The sequence below is a fragment of the Schistocerca americana genome, chromosome 8 (genome assembly GCF_021461395.2).
Source record: "Schistocerca americana isolate TAMUIC-IGC-003095 chromosome 8, iqSchAmer2.1, whole genome shotgun sequence".
NCBI lineage: Eukaryota > Metazoa > Arthropoda > Insecta > Orthoptera > Acrididae > Schistocerca > Schistocerca americana.
The window spans coordinates 516711663-516739621 of NC_060126.1; the positions used below are offsets into that span (position 1 = coordinate 516711663).

Genomic DNA, 27959 nt, shown 5'->3' on the forward strand with positions numbered 1-27959 from the left:
TTTTTTGTCGCGTGTCATGGCATAGAAACGGCATATTTTCGTAGTAAGCAAGTTTAGCTACGAAGGACATCATATACGGCACTTTAACTTCGGGAAGTTGTAGTTCAGTATGACGTCTACTCTGCTCCTAGAAAATGAGAGCACTAGATACATTGTGTTTCTGCAGGTAAAACAGAAGACTGGCAATATTTGTTTCAATTTCTGATTCAGTGCTACACAGGGTGCTCGGGAATTCCCGTTACAAACTTTTAGGACTTGTAGCAGTGGAGTGGTGACTACATAATATTTTGAATAGGAACCCATGTCCGGAAACGTATCGCTTCCGTGCTACAACCATGTCGGTAACGCGACCACTTTTACAATTAATTTATACACTACTGACCATTAAAATTGCTACACCAAGGAGAAATGCAGGTGAAAAACGGGTATTCATTGGACAAATATATTATACCAGAACTGACGTGTGATTACATTTTCACGCAATTTGGGTGCATAGATCCTGAGAAATCAGTACCCAGAACAACCACCTCTGGCCGTAATAACAGCCTTGTTACGCCTGGGCATTGAGTCAAATAGAGCTTGGATGGCGTGTACAGCTACAGCTGCCCATGCAGCTTCAACACGATACCACAGTTCATCAAGAGTAGTGACTGGCGTATTGTCATGAGCCAGCTGCTCTGCCACCATTGACCAGACGTTTTCAATTGGTGAGAGATCTGGAGAATGTGGTGGCTAGGGCAGCAGTCGAACATTTTCTGTATCCAGAAAGTCCCGTGCAGGACCTCCAACATGCGGTCGTGCGTTATCCTGCTGAAATGTAGGGTTTCCCAGGGATCGAATGAAGGGTAGAGCCACGGGTTATATCACATCTGAAATGTAATGTCCACTGTTCAAAGTGCCGTCAATGCGAACAAGATGTGACCGAGACGTGTAACCAATGGCACGCCATACCATCACACCGGGTGATACGCCAGTATGGCGATGACGAATACACGCTTCCAATGTGCGTTCAGCGCGATGTCGCCAAACACGAATGCGACCATCACGTTGCTGTAAACAGAACCTGGATTCATGCGAAAAAATGACATTTTGCCATTCGTGCTTCCAGGTTCGTCGTTGAGTACACCATCGCAGGCGCTCCTGTCTGTGATGCAGCGTCAAGGGTAACCGCAGCCATGGTCTCGGAGCTCATAGTCCATGCTGCTGCAAACGTCGTCGAACTGTTCGTGCCGATGGTTGTTGTCTTGCAAACGTCCCCATCTGTTGACGCAGGAATCGAAACGTGGCTGCACGATCCGGTACAGCCATGCGGATAAGATGCCTGTCATCTCGACTGCTAGTGATATGAGGCCGTTGGGATCCAGCACGGCGTTCCGTGTTACTCTCCTGAAGCCACCGATTCCATATTCTGCTAACAGTCATTGGATCTCGACCAACGCGAGCAGCAATGTCGCGATACGATAAACCGCAATCGCGATAGGCTGCAATCCGTTTATTAAAGCCGGAAACGTGATGGTATGCATTTCTCCTCCTTACACGAGGCATCACAACAACGTTTCACCAGGCAACGCCGGTCAACTGCTGTTTGTGTATGAGAAATCGGTTGGAAACTTTCCTCATGTCAGCACGCTGTAGGTGTCGCCACCGGCGCCAACCTTGTGTGAATGCTCAGAAATGCTAATAATTTGCATTTCACAACATGTTCTTCCTGTCGGTTAAATTTCGCGTCCGTAGCACGTCATCTTCGTGCTGTAGCAATTTTAATGGCCAGTAGTGTAATTAGTGACCCAGTACATTAGTTCCACTCATTTATAACCAAAGAAAGAGAAAAGAAAGTTAATTAGTTTTCACAAACGATTCCAATTCGAGTTTGCGGTGTTCCCTTAGAGCACCGCACTCACGCCGCCTGACGGTGAAGGTACACCATTTCTCGAAGCCGTTGCGTAATTGCGGATCTCCGATGAAGTCGGACGTTGTGAATAACGATCTTGATAATGGCGACAAGCATTTCTTCCATTAACGTCAGCTTCGCCATGTAGATGGATCATGTCGGTGTATTCTGCATACGTGTCCTCAGCCATATTGCTTTAACACTCATAGTCACGTGAATAAGACTCGAACCAGGTGAGAGATGTAGGACACAAGTCAGATGACTGAAGCTGATACGACATAAGTTCCACCTGCCGTGATTGACCTGTGCATACCTATGTAGCAAACACGTTTTCAAACGACTGTAGCACGGAAACAGTACGTTTCCAGACATGGGTTCCTGTAGAAAATATTGTGTACTCACTCCTCTCTACAAGTCCTAGAAGCTTATAACGGAAATTTCCGAAAGCCCTGTATTAATAGCATTGAGTAATGAAGTTTGCGGTGGTACGCTTATGTATAGCATATCCCTCCGTGAGACTGAAATTTGCTTATCTGGATGTGAGTTGGTGAAGCCAACGAATGTTTTATGGCAGGTAGCTACTTGGTGAAACAAAGGTTATATTTACAGAGTGATCTGTCTAGATTATATTGATAGGTGATAATTTGGCTGCGATCTGGCGAAGACGATAAATGTGTTTTCAATAGAAGCTTTGACATTAGTGCAGTATGGATTAATTTCTCCAGCATAATGCACATGACGACACAGTGACGTTTGCATGACGTCTTGTGTCCTATGCACTGCTTAGCTGACAGAAGCAAACAGAGCAGACGCCATATTGGGTTACAAGTGTATGAATTAAACTGCTGTACCAGGGGGTTTTCGTGTATAAACGCGCTCGCTGTTTCTTTGTAATGACGCATTAAAGATCTGTCAAGAACGCCCGTAGCCGTATTGTAATATTGCTAAATACGAGGGTTGGAAGTTAAATAGTGGCAATTATTTATTCACAACCGATACAGAAGAGTTAGATGTTTGCACCTGTTTCTGTCCTTCAAAGTAGTCACCAGCGTTGTGTAGAACCCGTTGCCAGCGATGTAGAAGGCGTAGTATACCGTTAGCACAACCTGTTCTGTTGATGGTGCGAATGGAACGGTCTACTGCCTGTCGAATCTCTGGACCTGTTCTGAAGCGAATGCCACGAAACGGTTCCTTCAGCTTCGGAATGAAATCAAAGTCACAATGACTTAAGTCCGGGGAGTATGGTGGATGGTACAGTACTTTCCAGTCCCATCGACCGAACAGAGCAGCCACAGCTTGCGCTGTATGCGCCCGCGCATTGTCGTGCAAAATGATGGGTGGGTTGCGCAGAAAGTGTCGCCGCTTCTTTCGCAAAGCTGGTCGCAGGTTATGCTCCAAAAACGGACAGTAATACTGAGCATTGACGGTCTGCCGTGGAGGAACGTAATGCGTTAGGATAACACCATCACAGTCGTACACGAGAATCACCATAACTTTCACCATACTGGGGCTCTGACGCACTTTCGACAATCGCGGCGACCCATAATGACGTCATTCGTTGGACTGGCGTTTTAATTCTGGCCACAGTTAGCGGACCTTCGTTGAAGGTTCAAATGGTTCTAAGCACTATGGGACTTAACATCTGAGGTCGTCAGTCCCCTAGACTTAGGACTAAAAACTAAACTAAATTCCACCCGAACAGGACATGAAGGTCGAATGGTACCGACCGGCCGCCGTGTCATCCTCAGACCATAGGCGTCACTGGATGCGGATATGGAGGGGCATGTGGTCAGCACACTGCTCTCCCGGCCGTATGTCAGTTTCCGAGACCGGAGCCGCTACTTCTCTATCAAGCATCTCCTCAGTTTGCCTCACGAGGGCTGAGTGCAGCCCGCTTGCCAACAGCGCTCGGCAGAGCGGATGGTCACCCATCAAAGTGCTAGCCCAGCCCGACAGCGCTTAACTTCGGTGATCTGACGGGAACCGGTGTTACCACTGCGGCAAGGCCGTCGGCCACACTTAGGACTGCTTAAACCTAACTAACCTAAGGACATCACACACATCCATGCCCGAGGCAGGATTCGAACCTGCGTCCGTAGCAGCAGCGCGCTTCCGGACTGAAGCGCCTAGAACCGCTCGGCCACAGCGGCAGGCCCTTCGTTGAAGGCTTTTACCCAACGTGCCACTGTTCTGCACGCCTCCTGAAGACCTCGATGACACTGTCGTCCTGTATGACCTCTGGCACAGTCAATCTTGATCGAACTCCGTTGTTCCTGTTTCGAAAACATAGTGACACTGTTACGTTAGACCGCTCGCTCACGAGTGACTGTTTTTCCCTCGACTGCGCGCACGCCGGTGACGTGGGACGGGCGAGTCCATTTGCTCGGAGGTAAGGTAGGTATGTCAACAACGTGTGGTATCAGCGACAACAGTAGATTCCATTGCATTGTGTCTAGACAGCAGTGTTGCCACTGTTTAAGTTCGAACATACGTAAATGAACGGGGCCACAGCAGTGGTAGTGATCCTCCAGACAGTGAGCTGTGCTTGTGTGTGTTGGCAGTTCCAGCTGGGTGGTGGCGGGCAAGGCGGACCCGGTGTCGCCGCCCAGGATCCACGTCCACCCGGACAGCCCCGCGTCCGGCGCCCAGTGGATGAAGCAGGTGGTCAGCTTCGACAAGCTCAAGCTCACCAACAACCAGCTGGACGACAACGGCCACGTGAGTAGCCGCTCCGCGCCACGCCTCTGCAGTAACACGGTACACGGTGAAGCGGTACTGCTAGAAAAGCCCTGCCAATATCTCGTGTGAAATTGAACAGCAGGGCCCAGCCTGACAACAGAGAGTAACACCAACTTTGGAGAATGAGATTTTCGTTATGCAGCGCAGGAGTGTGTGCTGATATGAAACTTCCTGGCAGATTAAAACTGTGTGCCGGACCGAGACTCGAACTCGGGAGCTTTGCCTTTCGCGGGCAAGTGCTTTACCAACTGAGCTACCCAAGCACGACTCACGCCCCGTCCTCACAGCTTTACATCTGTCAGCACCTCGTCTCCTACCTCCCAACTTTACAGAAGCTTCTGTTACGTTTGGAAGGTAGGAGACGAGGTACTGGCAGAAGTACGCGCTGCAACAATCGTCGGAAGGGTGCAAGCCGGAGAACAGAGCGTTATACTCTGCGGGATGTTTCCGTGGCATTCTCTGCGTGATCTCATCTTTCTGAAAGACATAACGGATAAACACGTGTATGCATCTATCCTTAGGACCACGTCAACCCCTACATGTAGTTTGTTTCTCCTCCGAAGGATAGCATTTACTAGGAGTACGCCGGTTGCTGTGGTCGAGCGGTTCTAGGCGCTTCATTCCGGAACGACACGGCTGCTACGGTCGCAGGTTCGAATCCTGCCTCGGGCATGGATGTGTGTGATGTCCTTAGGTTAGTTAGGTTTAAGTAGTTCTAAGTTCTAGGGGACTGATGACCTCAGATGTTAAGTCCCGTAGTGCTCAGAGCCATTTGAACCACTTGAACTGGCAGTTCAGTGCAAAGAACCATACAGCTCACAGTGCAAGTGCGTGGTTCGAAGGACACCAGCATGAGTTCACTGCACTCCGCTGGCCACCCTCAACTCCCTGGATATAAACTCAGTCGAGAATCTGTGGGACCACCACGGTCGGCCTGTTCGCGCCGTAAGACCCTCAAGCGAGAAACCTACCGCCGCCGGTCACGGCCCTGCGGCTGCGGTGGCTCCGCAACCCTGCCACTGCTTTCCAGAAACCCGCTGGCTCTCGACCCGCATGTTCTGCAGTGCTTCGCGCTGCAAAAGCTGGTTATCCAGGCTTCTGACAGGTGATCACATTAATGAGACTGGACAGTGTACAGTGAATCCGCACTTTTGCCATGGCTGGCACTAATTCCGTCTAGAATTACCCAGTAGTTTCTTGGGAGGTCGAAACCAGTTGGTTTTCCAGAGAGACAACGGAATTTCTTGGGATAGACAGCACTTTATTGTCAAGAATGTTAATGATAAAGGTGTGATTTCCGGTGACATATCCAATAAGTACTATTTTTCTCTTTTCCATTACCGAGCGCCGGCCGGAGTGGCCGTGCGGTTCTAGGCGCTACAGTCTGGAACCGCGTGACCGCTACGGTCGCAGGTTCGAATCCTGCCTCGGGCATGGATGTATGTGATGTCCTTAGGTTAGTTAGGTTTAAGTAGTTCTAAGTTCTAGGGGACTGATGACCACAGCAGTTAAGTCCCATAGTGCTCAGAGCCGTTTTGAACCATTACCGAGCGAGGTGGCGCAGTGGCTAGCACACTGGACTCGCATTCGGGAGGACGGCGGTTCAATCCCGCGTCCGGCCATCCTGATTTAGGTTTTCCGTGATTTCCCTAAATCGCTCCAGGCAAATGCCGGGATGGTTCCTTTGAAAAGGGGCACGGCCGACTTCCTTCCCTAATTCTATGAGACCGGTGACCTCGCTGTTTGGTCTTCTCCCCCAAACAACCCAACCAAACTCTCTTTTCCATTTCTTTCAATAATTTTCCCTTTTCGCTTCAATCCGCTAAGAGCTCAGTGTTGGTTTTTCTTTCGATCCACCTCGTTCTTGTCATTTTCCAGCTTATGTAGAGATCAGCAGGTTCCAATCGATTCACTTCCAACTTACCCAGAGTCCAACTTTCAGTTCCACAGAGTAGGTACGTGATGTGTCGCTCTTTGAAAAACCGATTGCGCTACTGCACTGGTCCCGAACACCACTACACAAAGTAATTAGTACAATGTAATTGAACACTTGTTTATTGGCACACACGTATAATCATAGCATATAGTTGAGATTAGACACATGTATGACTCTGTCCAGGCTGCGAGCCAAGTCCCAAAACAAGACAGTCACTTCCAGAAATAAACAGCCCTCTGGAGTGAACTGACATTAGTCTGCTAGGTGCTCTCCACAGACTGCTGCTGTGAGCGAATTTCAGACTGCGTAGCTGATGATGAACTCCTTATGATGAACTCCTGATGATGAACTCCTCATGATGAACTCCTCATGATGAAATCCTCATGACGAACTCCTCATGATGAAGTCGTGATGATGAAGTCGTGATGATGAAGTCGTGATGATGAAGTCGTGATGATGAAGTCGTGATGATGAAGTCGTGATGATGAAGTCGTGATGATGAAGTCATGATGATGAAGTCGTGATGAACTCTGGCATCTGCTGAAAACGAACTTGGTACCAACAATAAGGATCAGGATTAATTTAAGGAATACACATGGAAGGGTGGCCCGTCTCGATTCGTCTTTTGTCGTTCCCCGCAACTAGATGACAGCTGTGGCTAATCTCACAATAGGACTCGGATATACGTTGAACAAACATTAAATAAAACACATCAAAATGCATACATCTCCACTGGTTATTCTGCTGTCATAGAGAGAAGATACGGCCAATCTGCCCAGAGGCCACCCACATTAAAAACGAAGCAACAGTACTACTTCACTGACTGGCCACAAGCCTGTTCCACATAAATAACGTATTTATATAAACAAACGGGTCACTAAAATACAATTAAAATGATAATGAAAATTAAACCCTTAATTTTTTAAAGAAAACAAGAAACTCAGTGCTCACTTTGCGCAAAGGCTTTCATTACACGCGCACCAGGCGCCTACAATAACAGAAATACTGAATCAATTACTTACTAATCCGGCGATACTCCGCGCCGTCACCCGATATCAAAAGAATAACAACAAGCTGCTCAACTCGAGGCTGTAACTGGAGGTCCGCAGAACCGCGGGTGACCAGCAAACTCTTAGGCCTCGTGCGACGATGGGAGGGCCGCCCAAACATCTACATCCACGCGATTACTCTGCTATTCACAATAAAGTGCCTGACAAGGGGTTCAGTGAACCACCTTCATGCTGTCTCTCTACCGTTCTACTCTCGAACGGCACGCGGGAAAAACGAGCACTTAAATATTTCTATGCGAGCCCTGATTTATTTTATCGTGATGGTCATTTCTTCCTATGTAGGTGGGTGCCAACAGAATGTTTTCGCAATCGGAGGAGAAAACTGGTGACTGAAATTTCATGATAAGATCCCGTCGCAACGGGAAACTCCTTTATTTTAATGATTGCCACTCCAATTCACGTATCACGTCTGTGGCACTATCTCCCCTATTTAGCGATAGTACAAAACGAGCTGCCCTTCTTTGTACTTTTTCAATGTCATCCGTCAGTCCCACCTGACGCGCATCCCACACCGCACAGCAATATTCCAGAATAGGACGGACAAGCATAGTGTAAGCAGTCTCTTTGGTAGACCTATTGCAGCTTCTAAGTGTTCTGCCAATGAATCGCAGTCTTTGGTTTGCTGTACCCACAATATTATCTATGTGATCGTTCCAGTTTAGGTTATATGTAATTGTAATGGCTAAGTATTTAGTTGAATTTACAACCCTCAGATTTGTGTGACTTATCGCGTAATCGAAATTTCTTTTAGTACTCATGTGAATAACTTCGCACTTTTCTTTATTCAGGATCAATTGCCACTTTTCGCACCATACAGATATCTTATCTAAATCATTTTGCAAGTCGTGTTGATCATCTGATGACTTTACAAGACGGTAAATGACAGCATCATCTGCAAACAATCTAAGGCGGCTACTCAGATTGCCTCATATGTCGTTAATATAGATCAGGAACAACAAAGGGCCTATGACACTTCCATGGGGAACGCCGGATATTACTGTTTTACTCGATGACTTTCCGTCTATTACTACGAACTGTGACCTTTCTGACAGGAAATCACGAATATAGTCGCACAACTGAGGCGATACTCCGTAGGCACGCAGTTTGGCAATTTGGTTAGAAGACGCTTATGAGGAACGGTGTCGAAAGCCTTCTGGAAATCTAAAAATATGGAATCAATTTGACATCCCCTGTCGATAGCACTTATTACTTCATTACACAGAAGGGAAACGCGTCCCTGCGCCGGACCAACACAACAGCAGCAGCAACGCGTCAACCACTGCCGGTGCGAGGCTGTCAACATACAACAAACAACAAACAGCAAAAGTAGTTTGATAAAAGTTAACATACACAGTGACACTTAAACCGGACAATTGAAAATTCGTCTAGCAAAACTTCAGTGTGGGACCGGCCCGTTCATAACATTGCAAGTTAACCTTCCAAGCATTAACAAGAAGCAATGTACAAGGTCATTTAAAAGAATAATTACATAATAATTCAAACAAGATTTAAAAAATCGTGGTTTACGTTTATTGGGGCCTCTTAGGGACTAATAACCACTGTAATTAGGATACGCATCAACTGGTAGATGGCCAGTTACACTGCACAACTGTAGCGAGATCGGCCCTTCAGCACAGAGTAAGAGAATGTGCAAATACGAGCACGCACGCACGCACGCATGAACCACACGCGCGTAGCTTCAGTGTGAGTGCACACAACAGGCCAAAACCAATAACTCGACCCAGGGAGGACCATGAGGTACACAACAAACAGAAATTACAATCAGTTGTATCAAATACTCAATAATAACAATCGATGATTTCTAGTAAAAGATGAACATTGCACAGTACTAGTTTTGCGCATATAGAAACCTCCAGATCGAGACACACAACCGCGAAGGCGTCACCGAAAGATATAAAGAAACTAGATTCCTGGCTGACTCTCACCGGGCAGAATTAACAATCTTTAAGTGCAGTGCTCATTGCAGGCCGGTGTGGCCGTGCGGTTCTAGGCGCTTGAGTTTGGAACCGCGTGACCGCTACGGTCGCAGGTTCGAATCCTGCCTCGGGCATGGATGTGTCTGATGTGCTTAGGTTAGTTAGGTTTAAGTAGTTCTAAGTTCTAGGGGACTGATGACCTCAGATGTTAAGTCCCATGGTGCTCAGAGCCATTTGAACCAAGGTCAACGGTTCCTAACTCGCTGTAATCGGCAGCACGCCGATTGCTCAGTCACACGCGCCCAGCTCCATGTCCGACACATCACTCGCCACCACACAGCTCCAGAGGGTACACACGTAACGTAGCAAAGACGATACGACGAGGGCCGGAGTCGATGGAGTGCTCGCAGAAGTGGCGCCAGTACGATCTCTCGCGCGCCCTCACGGAAGCCACCACGCTCAGACCTCGCGTCGAACTGCCGGCTCCGCTGGATGATGAACTCTGGCGCTTACTCGCTGGCCTGCGAGATATAAAGCTGCGCGGGCTAGTACCTTGAATCCGTGCGACTGGCTGTTGCTGCTGGTGGTAATGCGCACCCTGCTTGTTGGCTCCTCAAGTCTGGTGATGTTACCGTGTTGTCGGATTCGTGCACGTGATGAACCGCGACCAAACAGTGCAGCCGTCGCTGGCGAACGCTGTGGACGACCGCCGAAGTTCCTGCCGCTCTTGGCCTCGCCTAGACATAGCTACGCTAACACGCAGTAGTCGCGGAAAGGTGGACTACCTGGCAGGGGCAATGGCATAGCACACAACAGCACTTCATACAAGTTCAGAAAAGAAGTGACTATCACAACTAAATGCAGGGAAGGAAAAGAGTAATGGACCAAAAGAACTTTAGGATAAAATAAGTAGAATCAGGTCATATTTCATTCGATTAGGATTTTCTGGAATGGTTCTTCCTGGTCACAATTGTCAATGAAATGTCCAGCAGTTTTGGCCAGTGTTGCCTCCTGCTACAGAGTGAATTTTATCTGGCTATGAGAGCATCACTTATCTGCAGGGTTTGTTTGTAACACTCAACAGGAATCAAAACTGGGGCAGTTCATTCTGTTATCATGTGAACAAGGATAATTTACCGATAACATCCATCAGGCTGTTGTATCCGCCTGTCAAAATGTTCAAATGTGTGTGAAATCTTATGGGACTTAACTGCTAAGGTCATCAGTCCCTAAGCTTAACACTACTTAACCTAAATTATCCTAAGGTCAAACACACACACCCATGCCCGAGGGAGGACTCGAACCTCCGCCGGGACCAGCCGCACAGTCCATGACTGCATATCCGCCTTTACTTCTTAGAATTCGCCAAACTACTTCCGTGCTCCATGTACCATTTCCCAGAACAGTTGTTGTCATTATAGCTGCAATTACGCCTTGCATTCCTGTATGTCCCCTGGATCATTTCTTTATTTTTGTGTCTTTTCTATCAGTCTTCAAAATGTATGTTTTCTTACCCCCCCCCCTCCCCCCACCCCCGGCCGTCCCAAACCCCACCCAAGAACAACCCCCAGTTAGTGGTTTCCGTATCAAAAGCCTGTTTCACAGCCACACATCAAGACATCAAGAATGATAGCAAAAACTTATGCAGTAATCCGAACTGTTATAGGTACGTGTATCTGGTACCGTCTGATATCTGGCATCATGTCTACTTGATAAGCACCCCAGACGCTTGAGCGTTATTGTACACTGACAGAAAAAAAACGCAACCTCTAAATCTAATTAATGTAGAGTAATGAAATTTTGGAAATACGTATGCCTAGGAAAATATTTAAGTGATGGCAGCATAACACCCCCCTGCTTCCCGGGATTTGCGAAATTACAAGTTGACAATGACCGTGAATTATGAATTTTGACCCGCGTCGGGATAAGGCATCCGAATCCGAACTAAATAATGATTATTCCGCGGGAAACAGGAGACGTTATAACTTGATCGTTATCGAACGAGTAATTTCATTCAATAACGATCGGTAAATGAAATAATGGAAATAATTTGGAAATAAATTTTGCCAGTGGAAATTTTGCCGAAAGAAATGATTAAGTTGTAAAAGCAATTAAAAATCGGTCGCCAACTCAACTGATGAGCGACAGTACTGTTAAGTACGTGAATAATTGTGTCAAAAATAAAGTTTACCTGTTTGTAGCGCAGCAGGTGGAACGGGGACTTCTACGTAAGTGCTGTGTCAGGCTCAGTAGTCGTATAAAACAATGTCATAACGATCTAACTACACTTAAACATTAATGGTTAACTTTCAATAAGTATTTTGATAATTATTTTGTGCATAATTTGTCAGCTAAGTGCAATGCTGACAACACAGATAATCATCTGTCGAAATTTTGAATAATAGACTGTCATTCTGTCTTTAAAATTATGTACTTTGCACAGTTTAATCTACTGATAATGAAATATATTGACAATAATTGATTAACTATCTTTTGAATGATAATAATTATTGATTCATTGGGGGATTATCAGGTGGAGTAAGCTTTATAGTTTCATGAAATATCCTTGAACTAACTTCAGCTGAATATGCATTGAAATAAATCTTAATAATCAAATTTATTACTGCAGTCTATCATTAAGTTACTACGGTTGGCGTAAGCTTATTAAGTGCAACAATTAACTACGATAACCAGTCTGAAATTTACTCTTCACCGTGTATGCAAATAATTTGATAATTAACATATTTTCTCTTGATAATGGCGTGACACACTCGGTTCAGTAAGGTGAGGTTTGGAAGGAATCTACTTGGTGTTGTTGTCGGGTGGAATGTAGCTACAACACTTCGATTATAAAGTGCTTGTTATTAACTGTTCAACTTCAAAGAAAAGGACAGTCACTGGCAAGCATTCTACAATTTTATCCTCTACGAAAATTACGTAGATCTTACTTTCCTTGTTGTCGGTGGATCGACGGCAGTCCACGGCAGCGACACAATGTGGCAGCGGGCTTTTACTGTTGCGACTTGCACCCACAGTGCGCTTCACATTTAAGTCCTCGTTTGTTCAGCGCTATGCCCATTAATCCATAATAACTTGCCCGGCCATGCTTCCAGATATGCCGACCATTCCTTTCCCGTCGTACTTAGATCCACACACTAGCCGTTAGATGTAACACAGCTAGGACGAGCAGCATTCGACTGTACGTCTTACTCCGAACACATCGTCACTGCTACTACTAACCGCTGGCGCGCTCCCGCGCCCAGCGGCACGACTAAACAATCTCTCCGACTTCAACGTTAACTAAATATGCCCTGACTTGCCCGTGTTAAGTATTATACGAGGGGCGTTCAGAAAGTAAGCTCCGATCGGTCGCGAAATGGAAACGACTATGAAAATCCGATAAAGCTTTGCACAGATGTGTTGGGTAGTGTCTCTAGTATAACCCCAGTTAGCATCACGTCGCTCTTCTCATTTCTGAGCTCGCAGTGAGTGCGTAAAGATGTCTAGAAAATAGTGTCTGCCGCCAAGTACGAGGGCCTGGTGAGAAATTTCGCCTGAAGCTATGCAGCTAACATTACATAACTGTCGTGCGGTTTCTTCTTCAAGACAATTCGCAGCCGCATTCTGCAGGGGCAATGAAGATGCTCCTGCATCGTTTTCAAATGGAAATGTGAGATTACCCACAATACAGTCCGCAATTGTCTCCCCCTGAGTTTCATCTCTGGTCACATGAACCGCTGTCTTTGAAGACAACATTTTGACACAGACAACGAGGTGTAGGCCAGCGTGGAGAATTGGCGGAAAGCACTGGCGGCTGCCTTCTATGATGAGGCTATTGAAAAGTTGGTACAACGCTATGACAAAAGTCTAAGTCAGAACGGCGACTACGTAGAGAAGTAGCTGAAAGGTGTAGCTAATTGTTACAAGTAAAACAATTCTGATGTTCACTGTGGTTTCAATTTGGCAATCAATCGGTGCTTACTTTCTGAACAGGCCTCGTATAATTTAAACATAGTATTTACAATACATATTTACACTAGACAATACCTCGTATACAAACAGTTTCATGTGTTAAGTAAGCGAAAAAAAGCATAGCAAGGACTGCGTTGTAGCGCCACAGCAATATTGCAGGTAACCTAAGCGCGAGATGAATCATTGGAAGTGTGAGACTCTGGTACATTAATAACTGGTGCAACCACCGGATTGTTGAGTGAATGCAAGCACGCAGATGGGCATGTAGTTTGTTGTACAGGTGACGAACGTCTGTCTGTGACACTGAGTTCCATGCCCGTTGTACGAGTATTTGGTCGGTCAGTAGAGAGACGGATAATGCTGTTTGTGGATGGCACTGTAGTTGTCGTCCGATGGTGTCCCATATGTGCTCGACCGGGGACACATCTGGTGATCTAGCAGGCCAAGGCAACATGTCGACACTCGGCAGAACATTTCTGAATGCGACAGCGGTATGGGGGCGAGCGTTATCCTGCAGGAAAACACCCCTGAAATGCTGTTCGTGAATGGAAGCGCAACAAGTGGAGTCAGCAGACTGACGTACAATTCTACAGTCAGGGTGTGCGGGAGAACCACCAGATTTCTCCTGCTGCCACACGAAATCGCACCCGAGGCTAACTGGTAGCAGGCCGCAACTGGCCTCCTTTTGACCAACACACGGCCATCACTAGCTTTCGTCAGAAAACACAATAGATTCCCACTTTGCCCTCTAATGAGCTCTCGCTTGTGACACCACTTCAGTACCAAATGGCGATAGTTTGGTGTCAGTGGAATGCACACTACAGGGAGTCTGGCTCGGAGCTGTCCTTGAAGTCATCGATTTTTAAGAGATCCTTGTTTGACTGTGGTGCCAACTGCTGCTCAGACTGCTGCTGCAGATGGAGTACGATACGCCAGAGCCCCAAGCCGAATGCGATGGTCTCCCTTCTCGGTAGTGCCATGTTGCCGTCTGGAGCCCAGTCTACTTGTTCTTGTGCCAACCGCTGCCAGAAATCGTGTACAGCGGCTACAGTCCTGCCAAGTGTTCCTGCAGAACTGCAGAAGGAATATACAGCTTCTCGCAGCCCTACTGCATGACGCGTTGACAGTGGCGTCTTTCTCGCCTTAAAGGCATTCTTGGCTGATATCAGCTCATCCACGTCTGATCTCAAAGGTAATTAACGCTCACGGCCGTCACAGCGTGTATGTAAAGCAAACATGATTCGCATCCTCATAGCCGTTCTACTAGCGCCACCCTTATGCGACTGGCGCGAAATTTGAACATACACTCTTTCAGATGTAGAAACACGTCTGTCAACTTTAGCTCGTTTGCGTATTTCTAACACTCAACATGAATGAACACTTGGACAGTTCATGTTTTTCTTATGTGTGCCAGGATAATTCTATCGCAACATCCATTCGCCTGTCCACATTTCCCTCCCACCTCACAGTTGCTCTCATTATAGCTGTAATTACGTCTTGCACCCCTGTCTGCTCCATGAAACGTTTCTGTTTTTTTATGTCCCTTTTACTAACCTCCAAAATTTATGTCGTGTCCGCCCCCCCCCCCCCCCCGCCCCTCCGAGGGACCCACAGTTAGTAGTTTTCTCGCGTCAAAAGTCTATCTCACAGCCACACGTCAAGACTCAGAGTACAAGCTTATAGGCTCAACACAGTTTTACAACAGCAACTGTATTTGAAAACGTTTGACATATCCGTCGTGTCGACTTGGTAAGGACTCCAAACGCTTGAGCATTATTGTACAACTGATGGCACTAGGAAGACACGAACGAAGTCTAGTGTTTAGTGTCCCGTCATCAGAAGCGGGGTACAAGCTCGGATTAAGGGCGGATGGAGGAGGTTACTGATCTTGCCCTTCCCTTGCAAAGGAACCATTCCGTCATTTGCCGGAAGCGATTAAGGGAAATCACGGGAAACATGAATCAGGATAGCCAGACGCGAATTTGAGCCATCGTCCTCCCGGATGCGAGTCCAGCATGCTAATCGCTGCGCAAGTCCACTCGGTAGGTCGCACTGTCGTCTCGAACATGGCTTGCTTTAGAGGTGCACTGAACATTTTCACAACCCTACCGACATCTCTCACTCTTTCATTCTCCTTCACTACTACTAATTTCAGTTTCACACCAGTTAGTAGTGTTACTCTTAGTTATGTAACAGAAGTGAGACTCTTTTAACTAGTAATTTCATAATCGGTATACTGTCTGTTTCTTTTCCTTTGTTATGTGCACTGTCTTCCATTTGTGTATATTCCGTATGTATAAGAAGCAGTCAAATGGAAAGCGAACACCCACCACACCGTGACCGTGTAATGGTTCTATACAAAAGTAATCGCCACTCGTGTTGAGTCATTTATTCCACAGGGAGACGAGACGATCAATTCCTATTCCGTAGAATGCGAATGGCCGCTGATAGATTCACAACCACATCCACTCTTGGACGTCCTCATCGTACTGAAAGCGACGTCCACGAATCTCTTTCTTCAGGTCACCAAAGATTTGAAAAGCTTAAGGTGAATGATCCGGGCTGAACGATGGATTCACTGTATTTCGCAACTAAACCACCGAAGCGTAGCCTTTGTCTGATTGCAAGTGTGCCGACGGCAGTTATCCTGGAAAACAATGATTCCTCTACTCGCAGAGTTTCTGAATGTACAGGGTGAGCACAAAGTCCTGCCCTGATTATAACAATTTATTATAGAATAACAGTTTGACATAACAATTTACATTCGATGCCGTTACATATGTTAGTGTTAATAGTTTTTTTTAAGACCACTTACGTTACTAAACCTCCACGTGTGCTCCATTGGTAGTTCGGAGAATATCGAGGCGGTATTCCAGTTCCCGCCAGGTGTTTCGTAACATGTGTCCTGTCACAGCACCCACAGCAGCTTGTATCCTAGCCTTCAGTTCGTCGACGTCAGCAGCTGGTGTGACGAAGACTCTGTCCTTGATGTAGCCTCAGAAAGAAAAGTCAAGCGGCGTAATGTCTGGAGAGCGGGGTGGCCAGGGTGTCGGACCGTTCCTTCCAATCCACCTATTCGAAAATGTTTCATCCAGTTAATCATGCACTATCAAAGCCGTGGGGGGTGCTGATCTTGCTGGAAAATAATCCATGGTTGATATTCTTCTGTCTGTGGGGCAATGAACTGTTGCAAAACGCCTAACTATTTGTTAGCGGTAATTGATTTTTCCGCAAAGAAAAACTGTCCAAAAACATTGTTATGCATGAGGCCGCACCAAACATTCACTTTTTCGCTGTCTCGCTGTAACTGTACAGCAGCATGTGGAGACTCTGAACCCCATATACGGACATTATGCCTATTTACTATTCCACTGACATGAAAGGTGGATTCATCGGTAAAGCATATCCGATTTAAGTAATCATCAATCCTGTTGAGAATCTCAGTTGCAAATTCAGTACGTGTCAGCAAATCATTCGGTTGCAAGGCCTGCACAATTTGCACTTTGTAATCATGCAACCTAAGCCTTTCATGAAGAATCTTCACCACACCTGCTTGCAATATTTGAAGTTCACGTGATGCTTGACGCTGCCTGTTTCGTTAAACTTTCCATACCATCGCTTTATTCATTTAACGACAGGATGGCTGCGTCCATAAGAAGCCTGAAATTTACGCTGAATACGCAGATTGCGCTTTCTCCTGCTTCTACGCCGTTTCGCCAGCGACTAACGTGACCTAACAGACAGCGTCGGTGTTGTGGAGCACTAGCGCCATCTATTGGTGGTCACAGCAACTAGTAACACTAACCTATGTAACGGCATCACACGTAACAATATGTCAAACGGTCATTCTGTTATAAATTTTTATGGTCAGGGCGAGAGTTTGTGCTCACCCTGTAGAACGACAATCATTGTGCAGCGGTGTGAAGACGCTTTGCAGAAACTGCACGCACTGTGAAGTCCAATCGCCCAGGAAGGCTGTTGGAGGGGATCATGCTGTTGCACGGCAACGCTCGCTCTCGCACTGGCAATCGGACAAGGCTACGTTCCAGCGACTTGGCTGGGATGATCTGCAACATCCTCCTTCAGACCGGATGTTTCACCGTGTGATTTTCACATCTTTGGAGAAGCATGCGAAGACGTCGGTTTCAGTCGGACGAAGAAGTGCAAGAGTGGGTCTGGTTGTGAATCCGTCAGTGACCTGCTGCGTTCTGCGAAGCAGGAACTGATTATCTCGTCTCCCAGTGGGATGAACAGAGTAATGCGTGTGGTGATTACCTTTGAACTGAACCGTTCCATGGCTCTGAGCACTATGGGACTTAACATCTATGGTCATCAGTCCCCTAGAACTTAGAACTACTTTAAACCTAACTAACCTAAGGACAGCACACAACACCCAGCCATCACGAGGCAGAGAAAATCCCTGACCCCGCCGGGAATCGAACCCGGGAACCCGGGCGTGGGAAGCGAGAACGCTACCGCACGACCACGAGATGCGGGCGAACCGTTCCATGGTTCCGCTGTGGCGGGTGTACCGTTTTCGTTTGACTGGCCCTCGCAACATCAGCTGGCATCTATTACACCAAGTGGAGGCCTACCATATAAAAGCAGATACCAGACTGAGATTCAGCAGAAAGACACTAACGAAATAAAATTACTTACAGGTGAAGTAGCTTGCAGAACATTGATTGGACTGGTACTTGGCACCGATCTTCAGACTGGTACCCTTGTCTATTAGGATTAATGGGAGTGTGGTGTGTGTGTGTGTGTGTGTGTGTGTGTGTGTGAGAGAGAGAGAGAGAGAGAGAGAGAGAGAGAGAGAGAGAGAGAGAGAGAGAGGAGAGAGAGAGATTATTTAATATAGAATGGCGCCATTCCTCATGGGCTGGCTTACTAAGTACAAGAGTGTTACGCAGATACTCATCAAATACCGATGCCACAAGAAGCAGCAAGAGAGGCATTCTATTCTATATCACGGAGACGCTAACTATTACAATTTCTAGAGTGTAGATTCTAAGAAGGGTCAGATAACATATTATTGTTTATGAAACTTCCTGGCAGATTAAAACTGTGTGCCGGACCGAGACTCGAACTCGGGACCTTTGCCTTTCGCGGGCAAGTGCTCTACCAACTGAACTCCCCAAGCACGACCCACGACCCGTCCTCAGCTTTACTTCTGCCAGTATCTCGTCTCCTGCCATCCACACTTCACAGAAGCTCTCCTGCGAACCTTGCAGAACTAGCACTCCTGGAAGAAAGGATATTGCGGAGACATGGCTTAGCCACAACCTGTGGGATATTTCCAGAAAGAGATTTTCATTCTGCAGCGGAGTATGCGCTGATATGAGATTTCCTGGCAGATTGAAACTGTGCGCCGGACCGAGACTCGAAGTCGCGACCTTTGCCTTTCGCGGGCAAGTCCTCTACCAACTGAGTTACCCAAGGTAGGAGACGAGGTACTGGCAGAACTGAAGCTGTGAGGACGGGTCGTGAGTCGTGCTTGGGTAGTTCAGTTGGTTCCAGGAAGTTTCATATCACCGCACACACCGCTGAAGAGTGAAAATAGGATATTATTGTTTAGCCACACCACTCGAAATGAGAGAAACTGGAGCTCACGCGGAAGCTTGCCGGTGTCGTTCTCCTTACATGCGATTCGGGAACAGAGCCGACGCGAGAAGTGCTCTTCACCCGCCACACACTGTAAGACGACTTACGAGGCTAAACGGTGGACAGAAACAGTCTGAACAGTTTGTAAGGGTGATGAGGGGTAGCTCTGATGAGAAATAATTGTGAAGAAAAAACTGGATAGATAGAGCTGTTTCCGAGTTAATTATCGCAGAAGTCAGCCAATCAGGCCGTTGCGCACACAGATTGAAGCGGCCCGCCATATATAATTAGTGCCAGCTGTTCTCACAGCGTAGATGATGGCGCACGAGACTGCTTAGGCTCTGGCTCGGGTTCGATCCTTACTTCCGCCCCATGTACAATCTTTGTGCCGCACTCTTGTTCCCCTTTTATATCGCTCTCTTGTTCGGCCATACGAAACCAAACGAAGTATGCCTTTGGCAACGTAGTCTCTCGCGGGCCGCTTGAATTTGTGTCCGCTACGGCCTGATTGGCTAACTTTAATGCTAACTCGGAAACGTCGCTACGTATCTAACTTTCCACAACGAAATTCTGTCTCGAAATCTGGCAGAAAACCCAAGCAGATTATGGTCATACATAAAGCACACCAGTGACAAGACGCAATCAATACCTTCACTGCGCAATAGCAACGGTGAAATCACTGGTGACAGTGGCACTGAAGCAGAGTTATTAAACACGGTTAGCCGAAACTCCTTCATCAAAGAAGACGAAGTAAATATTCCTGAATTCCAATCAAGAACAACTGACAAGATGGGAAAACCAAAAAGTAGATATCCTCGGTGTCGCAAAGCAGCATAAATCAATTAACAAAAGCAAGGTTTCCTGTCCACATTGTATTCCAGTCTGGTTCCTTTAAGAGTATGCTGATACAATAGCTCCATTTTTAGCAATTATATACAACCACTAGCTCACAGAAAGATCCGTATTTAAAGACTGGAAAATTGCTCAAGTCACACCAGTACACAAAAAGGGAAATAGGAGTAATCCGTTGAATTACAGGCCCACATCACTAATGTCGATTTGCAGTAGGGTTTTGGAACATATACTGTATTCTAACATTATGAAGTACCTCGAAGAAAACGATTTACTGACACGTAGTCAGCACGGATTCAGAAAATATCGTTCTTGCGAAAGACAACTACCTTTTTATACTCATGAAGTAATGAGAGCCACGTGGATTGGTGTGGCAATCATTAAAACAAAGGCGTTTTTCGTTGCGACAGGATCTTCTCATGAAATTTTAATTCTCAGTTTTCTCCTCCGATTGCGAAAACATTCAGTTGGCACGCACCTACATAGGGAGAAATGATCATCACGATAAAATAAGAGAAATCAGGACTCACACAAAAAAACTTTTTGTGCTCGTTTTTCCCGCACGCCGTTCGAGAGTGGAACGATAGACAGCTTGAAGGTGGTTCATTGAACTCTCTGCCAGGCACTTTATTGTGAATAGTAGAGTAATCACGTAGATGTAGAGAACTTTCCTCCTTAACAATCATTTCTCAGCACCCCCTACCCTGCAACATCCTTACAGGCGTTTTAGACTGTTTCTGACCGTCCTGTGTCAGGAAGTGTAAACATACACTTCCTGACAATAAAATGGTCTGATGTCAATGTAACTTCGTACACGTACTAAACCTCTGCGTGTAAGTAAATGATTAGAACTGCAATTCCGTCGGACTGGCAGAATGGGAACCAGAGAACATTAATGATGTTCGTGTTTAGTGTAGTTTACATCCCTAGTAGGGTATATAAGAGGCCTGAAAAATGTCACACGTTGAGTGGTGACTATGAATGATGTGGAGATGACACGTGCTCGTGTGAGGCAGAGCCTGAAGTGGGTCTCGTTGTGTGTCTGCAACTGCCCAGCTGGTCAGTTGTGCGACATTCAGGTCTGTGGCTCATTCGGATGTGAGAGTGGCCAGTGGCGGACTGCGTGGGAACGTGGGGGCATGTAGTCAAGGCTATAGTCGATCGCGTCCACCACCACAACGAAGTGTCGCCGTATTTTGCACAAAGAATATTTGTCACATGTGTGACTGCCATCAGAGCACATTCAGCAACATTGGCAGCTGTACCACGGAATTACAGTCCCACGCATAGTAGGGTGCTGTCAGCGTTGTGTCGGCTGCTGTGGGAGTCAGTAGCGACACAAACAAGGGAGGAGAGAAGTTGCGATGGCCAGGTGGCAGGAATCCAAAGTGATCCTCCTTCTTTCTTTCGCTTACGCCATAGTCCCGCAGCGATCGCAGGGTCGGCGTGGTTACAACGGATTTGTCAGTGTAAGTGTTAGGGATGGCCGGGATGGCCGGATGCCCTTCTTGCCGCCACTCTTTCCCCCCCCCCCCCCCCCAGGGACGGAATCAGTGTACCCCAGCTGTCTGCGTCTAGTGTATATCGTGAAATAGTGCTAACGTGTTTCAAATGTCTGCGACGAGTGTAACGGAGGCGCAACGTGGGGACCAGCCCGGTATTCACCTAGCGGGATGTAGAAAACCGCCTAAAAACCACATCCAGGCTAGCCGGCGCACCGGCCCTCGTCGTTAATCCGCCGGGCGGATTCGGTCCGGGACCGGCGCGCCCACCCGAGTCCAGGAAGCAGCGCGTTAGCGCTCTCGGCTACCCTGGCGGGTCCAAAATGATCTGTACGTATCTCTTTCAAATTAACTCTTTATTTCTAAAAAGTGAGGAAACATAACTGCGCTTCCCATTATGAAGCGCCTTGATGTGCTTCCTGTGCCTCCTACATGCAATAGTTTACCCACTATCACTACTCGCAGAACGCGGGCTAAGTATCGGCTACTTATTACTCGGTACTGATGCTGTCCAAGTCTGCGACCAAACAGGGTGGACGAGCGGTGGGCAGCTGGTCGAGTCAGCGTTGACAGGGGGACCTGAGCCCTGTCTTTGTGCAGGTGTGGCGCTGCCCGGTCTTTCCACTGGCGCGCAGGTCAGCGCCTTCCTGATAACGTTTCGCGGCGCTGCGCTAGTCTGTATGCAATCGATGCTTTGCGACTGCACGGTTAACACCACGGCTGCGTTTAGTGTGTTACCGAGACCGCGAAGCGTGGACTGCTTACGAATGGCGTAAAGGTACGGTTCTGCGCTGCTCTAGATGACCGTGGTTGGTGAGCATGTCAGCGACCTGAGGAGAGCTGGCAGTCTTCCCAGGTTATTAGGAGGTGAAGTGGTGTGGCGTGATGGTGTGGGCAAGTGTCGGGAATGAATTCAGGTCACCGCTGGCAGTCATTAAAGGAACTCTGACGGCTCAACGGTATGTCTCGAACTTCCTGCGTCCTCGTGCGTTACCTCCCATGTGACAGTATTATGGTGCCGTTTTTCAACATGACAATGCTCCTCCACACTTGGCACGTGTCTCTATAGCCAGCAAGATCCCCAGATCGGTCGCTGATATAAAATTTGTGCGACCAGCTCAGCTGTCAACTCCATAGCAATCAAGAACATCAAGGACGCGTTATAGCAGTTGTGGCCGAGCTTGCTTCAAGAGAGCATACAGTGGCGTTGTGGCCGTCTTCCCAACCAAATCACTTCATGCATCTAGCCTAGAAAGGGTGCTACGTGATACTGACAAATGGTCTCATACCACCAAGTTGTTTGCGAAAACATGTCTCAGATTTTATACTCACTGAAATAACGTGACATATCCTACCAACCAGTGAAATTTCATTTCGTTCCCCTTCTTCTGGTGGGTGCTTCACTTTTTTTCTTTTTTTTTTTGCAGGCAGTGTTGCTGTAAGGATATAGAGGCAGATGGACATAGAAAGCAGTGCTACGGATGTGGTATCCCCACAGTAACTGTTTCGTAGGACCAAGTTATATACGTAGGCGTACCAACACACGATTGGGAAAACTGGTAGAACCTGACCTCGGGGAAGATCAGTTTGGATTCCGTAGAAATGTTGGAACACGTGAGGCAATACTGACCCTACGACTTATCTTAGAAGAAAGATTAAGGAAAGGCAAACCTACGTTTCAAGCATTTGTAGACTTACAGAAAGCTTTTGACAGTGTTCACTGGAATACTCTCTTTCAAATTCTGAAGGTGACACGGGTAAAATAGAGGGAGCGAAAGGCTATTTACAATTTGTACAGAAACCAGATGGCAGTTATAAGAGTCGAGGGACATGAAAGGGAAGCAGTTGTTGGGAAGGCAGTGAGACAGGGTTGTAGCCTCTCCCCGATGTTATTCAATCTGTATATTGAGCAAGCAGTGAAGGAAACAAAAGAAAAATTCGGAGTAGGTATTAAAATCCATGGAGAAGAAATAAAAACTTTGAGGTTCGCCGATGACATTGTAATTCTGTCAGAGACAGCAAAGGACCTGGAAGAGCAGCTGAACGGAATGGGCAGCGTCTTGAAAGGAAGATATAAGATGAACATCAGCAAAAGCAAAACGAGGATAATGGAATGCAGTCGAATTAAGTCGGCTGATGCTGAGGGAATTAGATTAGGAAATGAGACACTTAAAGTAGTAAAGGAGTTTTGCTGTTTGGGGAGCAAAATAACTGATGATGGTCGAAGTAATGATGATATAAAATGTTGACTGGCAATGGCTAGGAAAGCGTTTCTGAAGGAGAGAAATTTGTTAACTTCGAGTATAGATGTAAGTGGCAGGAAGTAGTTTCTGAAACTATTTGTATGGAGTGTAGCCATGTATGGAAGTGAAACATGGACGATAAATAGTTTAGACAAGAAGAGAATAGAAGGTTTCGAAATGTGGTGCTACAGAAGAATGCTGAACGTTAGATGGGTAGATCACATTACTAATGAGGAGGTATTGAATAGAATTGGGGAGAAGAGGAGTTTGTGGCACAACTTGACAAGAAGAAGGGATCGGTTGGTAGGACATGTTCTGAGGCATCAAGGGATCACCAGTTTAGTATTAGAGGGCAGTGTGGAGGGTAAAAGTCGTAGAGGGAGACCAAGAGATGAATACACTAAGCAGATTCAGAAGGATGTAGGTTGCAGTAGGTACTGGGAGATGAAGAAGCTCGCACAGGATAGAGTAGCATGGAGAGCTGCATCAAACCAGTCTCTGGACTGAAGATCACAAGAACAACAACCAACGAGGACAGAAATAGGTTCTCTTGCAGCTAATGTACGGGCACGTGGCTCTAGCTGGGGAGGGGCAGGGTGGGTCCACCTCCAGCCACTCCAGCACCTGCTCTCGTCAGCCTGACGGCTCCTCCGGCGGCGGCTGCGCCGTGACTCCGTGCCCTGCGACTCGTCACGGCTGACAGCGCCGGAGTTCGGCCCGCTGAAGCCTGTAGAGGGCCGGCCGTCACCGCCGGCTTCGCACGCTCTCCCCGCGTACACAGAGGTGTGGCTATTTGTGGCCAGCTCAGGAGCACCAGCTGGCTAGGTATCGCGTGTGTGACTCGCTACCAACCACTAGGCCACTCAGCGTAAAGAAAAAATTAAATTCTCTGCGCCTCCCCATAACTTTGCAAGAACTGAAATGAAATGATAATTAAATGGACACCCTAGCTGCAAAAAGGCGTCGATATACTTCATTAGGGACGTGTTGAAAATGTGTGCCACGACCGGGACTCGAACCCGGGATCTCCTGCTTACATGGCAGCTAGGGTGTCCACTTAATTATCATTTCATTCTAGCAAAGCTGCATGGTCATCAACGGTAACTGTTCTTTCGGGAACAGATCCTACCGTCATATATACTTGCAAGAACTAGTCAGAATAAAACGAACACCAACTTACTATGGTGACCTACCCTCAGGCAACCAGGGTACCGACATATGCACTGAAAAGCCAAAGAAACAGGTATAGGGATGCGTGTTCAAATACAGAGATACGTAAACAGGCAGAATATGGCGCTGCGGTCGGCAACGCCTACACAAGACAACAAGTGTCTACGGAAGTTGTTAGACTCGTTACGGCTGCTACAATGGCAGGTTATCAAGGTTTAAGTGAGTCCGAATGTGGTGTTATAGTCGGCGCACGAGCGACGGGACATAACATCGCTGAGGTAGCGATGAAGTGGGGATTTTCAGCACGACCATTTCATGAGTGTACCGTGAATATCAGGAATCCGGTAAAACATCAAATCTCCGACATCGCTGCGGCCGGAAAGAGATCCTGCAAGAATGGGACCAATGACGACTGAAGAGAACCGTTCAACGTCACGGAAGCGCAACCCTTCCGCAAATTGCTGCAGATTTCAATGCTGGGCCATCTACAGGTGTCAGCGTGCGAACCATTCAATGAAACATCATCGATATGGCCGTTCGGAGCCGAAGGCCCACTCGTGTACCCTTGATGACTGCACGACAGAAAGCTTTACGCCTCGCCTGGGCCCGTCAACACCGACACTGGACTGTTGATGACTGGAAACGTGTTGCCTGGTCGGACGAGTCTCGTCTCGAATTGTATGGACGTGTACGGGTATGGAGAGAACCTCATGAATTCATGGACGCTGCACTTCAGCAGGGGACTGTTGAAGCTGGTGGAGACCCTGTAATGGTGTGGGGCGTGTGCAGATGGATTGATATGGGACCCCTGACACGTCTAGATACGGCTCTGACAGGTGACACGCACGTAAACATCCTGTCTGATCACCTGCATCCATTCATGTCAGTTGTCCGTTTCGACGGACTTGGGCAATTTCAGCAGGACAATTCGACACCACACACGTCCAGAATTGCTACAGAGTGACTACAGGAAAAGTTTTCTGAGATTAAACATTTCCGCTGGGCACTAAACTCACCAGACGTGAACATTATTAAGCGTATGTGGGATGCCTTGCAACGTGCTGTCCAGACGCTCGTACCCTTACGGATTTATGAACAGGCCTGCAGGATTCACGGTGTCAGTTCCCTCCAGCACTACTTCAGACATTAGTCGGGTCCATGCCACGTCGTGCTGCAGCACTTCTGCGTGTTCGCGGGGGCCTTACACGATATTAGGCGGGTGTACTAGTTTCTTTGTCTTGAAGTCAGGAAGAGGCTAAATCAGACAAATCTGATAGAAAATGTTGTTGTAGGGAACACGAACCAAAGTAAGTGTCTATTGAGAGCACACACTGAAGCTACAACAAATCCATGAAAGAAACTGGTTACCCTCTTAGCCTACATTTGTCTGTCCTCTAACAGTTCATTACTGAACAGTATAGTTTCTTTAACTTTTGGCATTGACAAAAAGACATCGCAAAAGATTAAATAAAGGCTCCTCCTATTGTGTTATCACGAAGTTTGGGAGGAGAGTCTCGGGTATGAAAATCATTAATGCGAATGCATTTTTAATACCTGCGAAATGTTTTTACGAACTTTGAATCAGTAGCTGTCGAGCCCAAATGCTGGAATATGTTGCAGGCTGCCACTTACAAAGGGAGGAAGGACCGTCGAGAGAGAGAGAGAGAGAGAGAGAGAGAGAGAGAGAGAGAGAAAGAGCACGCACGGTGAGATGTTGATTTCTCCCACAAGCTACTTAAGAGTTAAGGATAGGTGTGTGGAGAGTGTTTCAAAAAGATTCATTCGATTTCGCAAGACTGTGTCTCTTGTATGAATGAAAATAGAAACTTAGCGCTGAGTTCAACTTTCGCACATGACTACAAAGTTTTTCTTTTCTTCTTTTTTTTTTTTTTTTTGCTGATAAGCATGTGATTTTACATTCTTGTGTGTTTTACAAGCATACATACACACTGCTGTGACAAAAGTCATGGGACAGCGGTAGGCACATATACAGAAGACGTTAGTATCAAGTACACAAAGTACGAATGGCCAGTGCATTAACGGAGCTGTCGTTTCTATTGAGGCGATTTATGTGAAACTGTTTCTGACGCAATTATTCTCGCGCGACGGTAAATGAGCAGATTTTGAAAGTGGAATGGTAGTTGGAGCTAGACGCATGGGACATTCCATTTCGGAAACCGTTAGGAAATTCAATACTCATACATCCGCAGTGTCAAGCGCGTGCCGAGAAAGCCACATTTCGGGCGTCACCTCCCACCACGGTCAACGCAGTGGTCGACGGCCTTCACTTACCGGCCGAGAGCAGCGGCGTTTGCGTAGAGTTGTCAGTGCTAACAGACAAGCAACACTGCGTCAAAACAACCGCAGAAATCAGTGCGGGACGTAAGAAGAACGTATCCGTCAGGACAATGTGGCGAAATTTGGCGTTAATGGGCTATGGCAGCATACGGCCGACGCGAGTGCCTTTGTTAACAGCACGTCACCAACGACACCTCTCCTGGGCTCTTGAACATTTCGGTTGCATCGCAGACGACTGGAGAACCGTGGCCTGGCCATACGGGTCCCGATGTCAGTCGGTAAGAGCTGACTGTAGCGCCAGAGCGTGGCGCAGACCCCGTGAAGCCGCGGACTCAAGTTGTCAACAAGGCGCTGAGCAAGGTGGTGGTGGCACCATTATGGTGTGGGATGCGTTTACATGGAATGGACTGGGTCCTCTGATCCACCTGAACCTATAATTGATTCTAAATGGTTATGTTCGGCCGCCTGGATATCATTTGGAGCCATTCACGGATGTCACGTTCCTAAACAACGATGGGACTTCTATGGATCACAATGCGGCAAGTTACCCGGCCACAATTCTTCGCGGTCGGTTTGAAGAATATTCTGAACAGTTCGAGCGCCCGACATGAGTCCAGTCGAGCATGTATGGCACATGATCGATACGCCAGTTAGTGCACAAAATCCTCCAGTGGAAACACTTTCGCGGTTATGGACGCTGTAGAGGCAACGTGGCTGAATATTTCTGCGCAGGGCTTAAACGGCT

General features: G+C 47.1%; 1 protein-coding gene and 1 pseudogene across 1 annotated transcript in view; one reads left to right on the plus strand and one right to left on the minus strand.

The window, feature by feature from the left end:
- The window catches only part of LOC124545953 (T-box transcription factor TBX1-like), a 194585-nt gene that overhangs the window by 48136 nt on the left and 118490 nt on the right, over positions 1-27959 (plus strand). Inside the window, exon 4 of the mRNA XM_047124916.1 lies at positions 4453-4609. Within this exon, the coding sequence (XP_046980872.1) occupies positions 4453-4609 (157 nt within the window). The remainder of the gene's footprint in view (positions 1-4452; positions 4610-27959) is intronic.
- LOC124546412 lies at positions 3788-3905 on the minus strand (annotated as a pseudogene).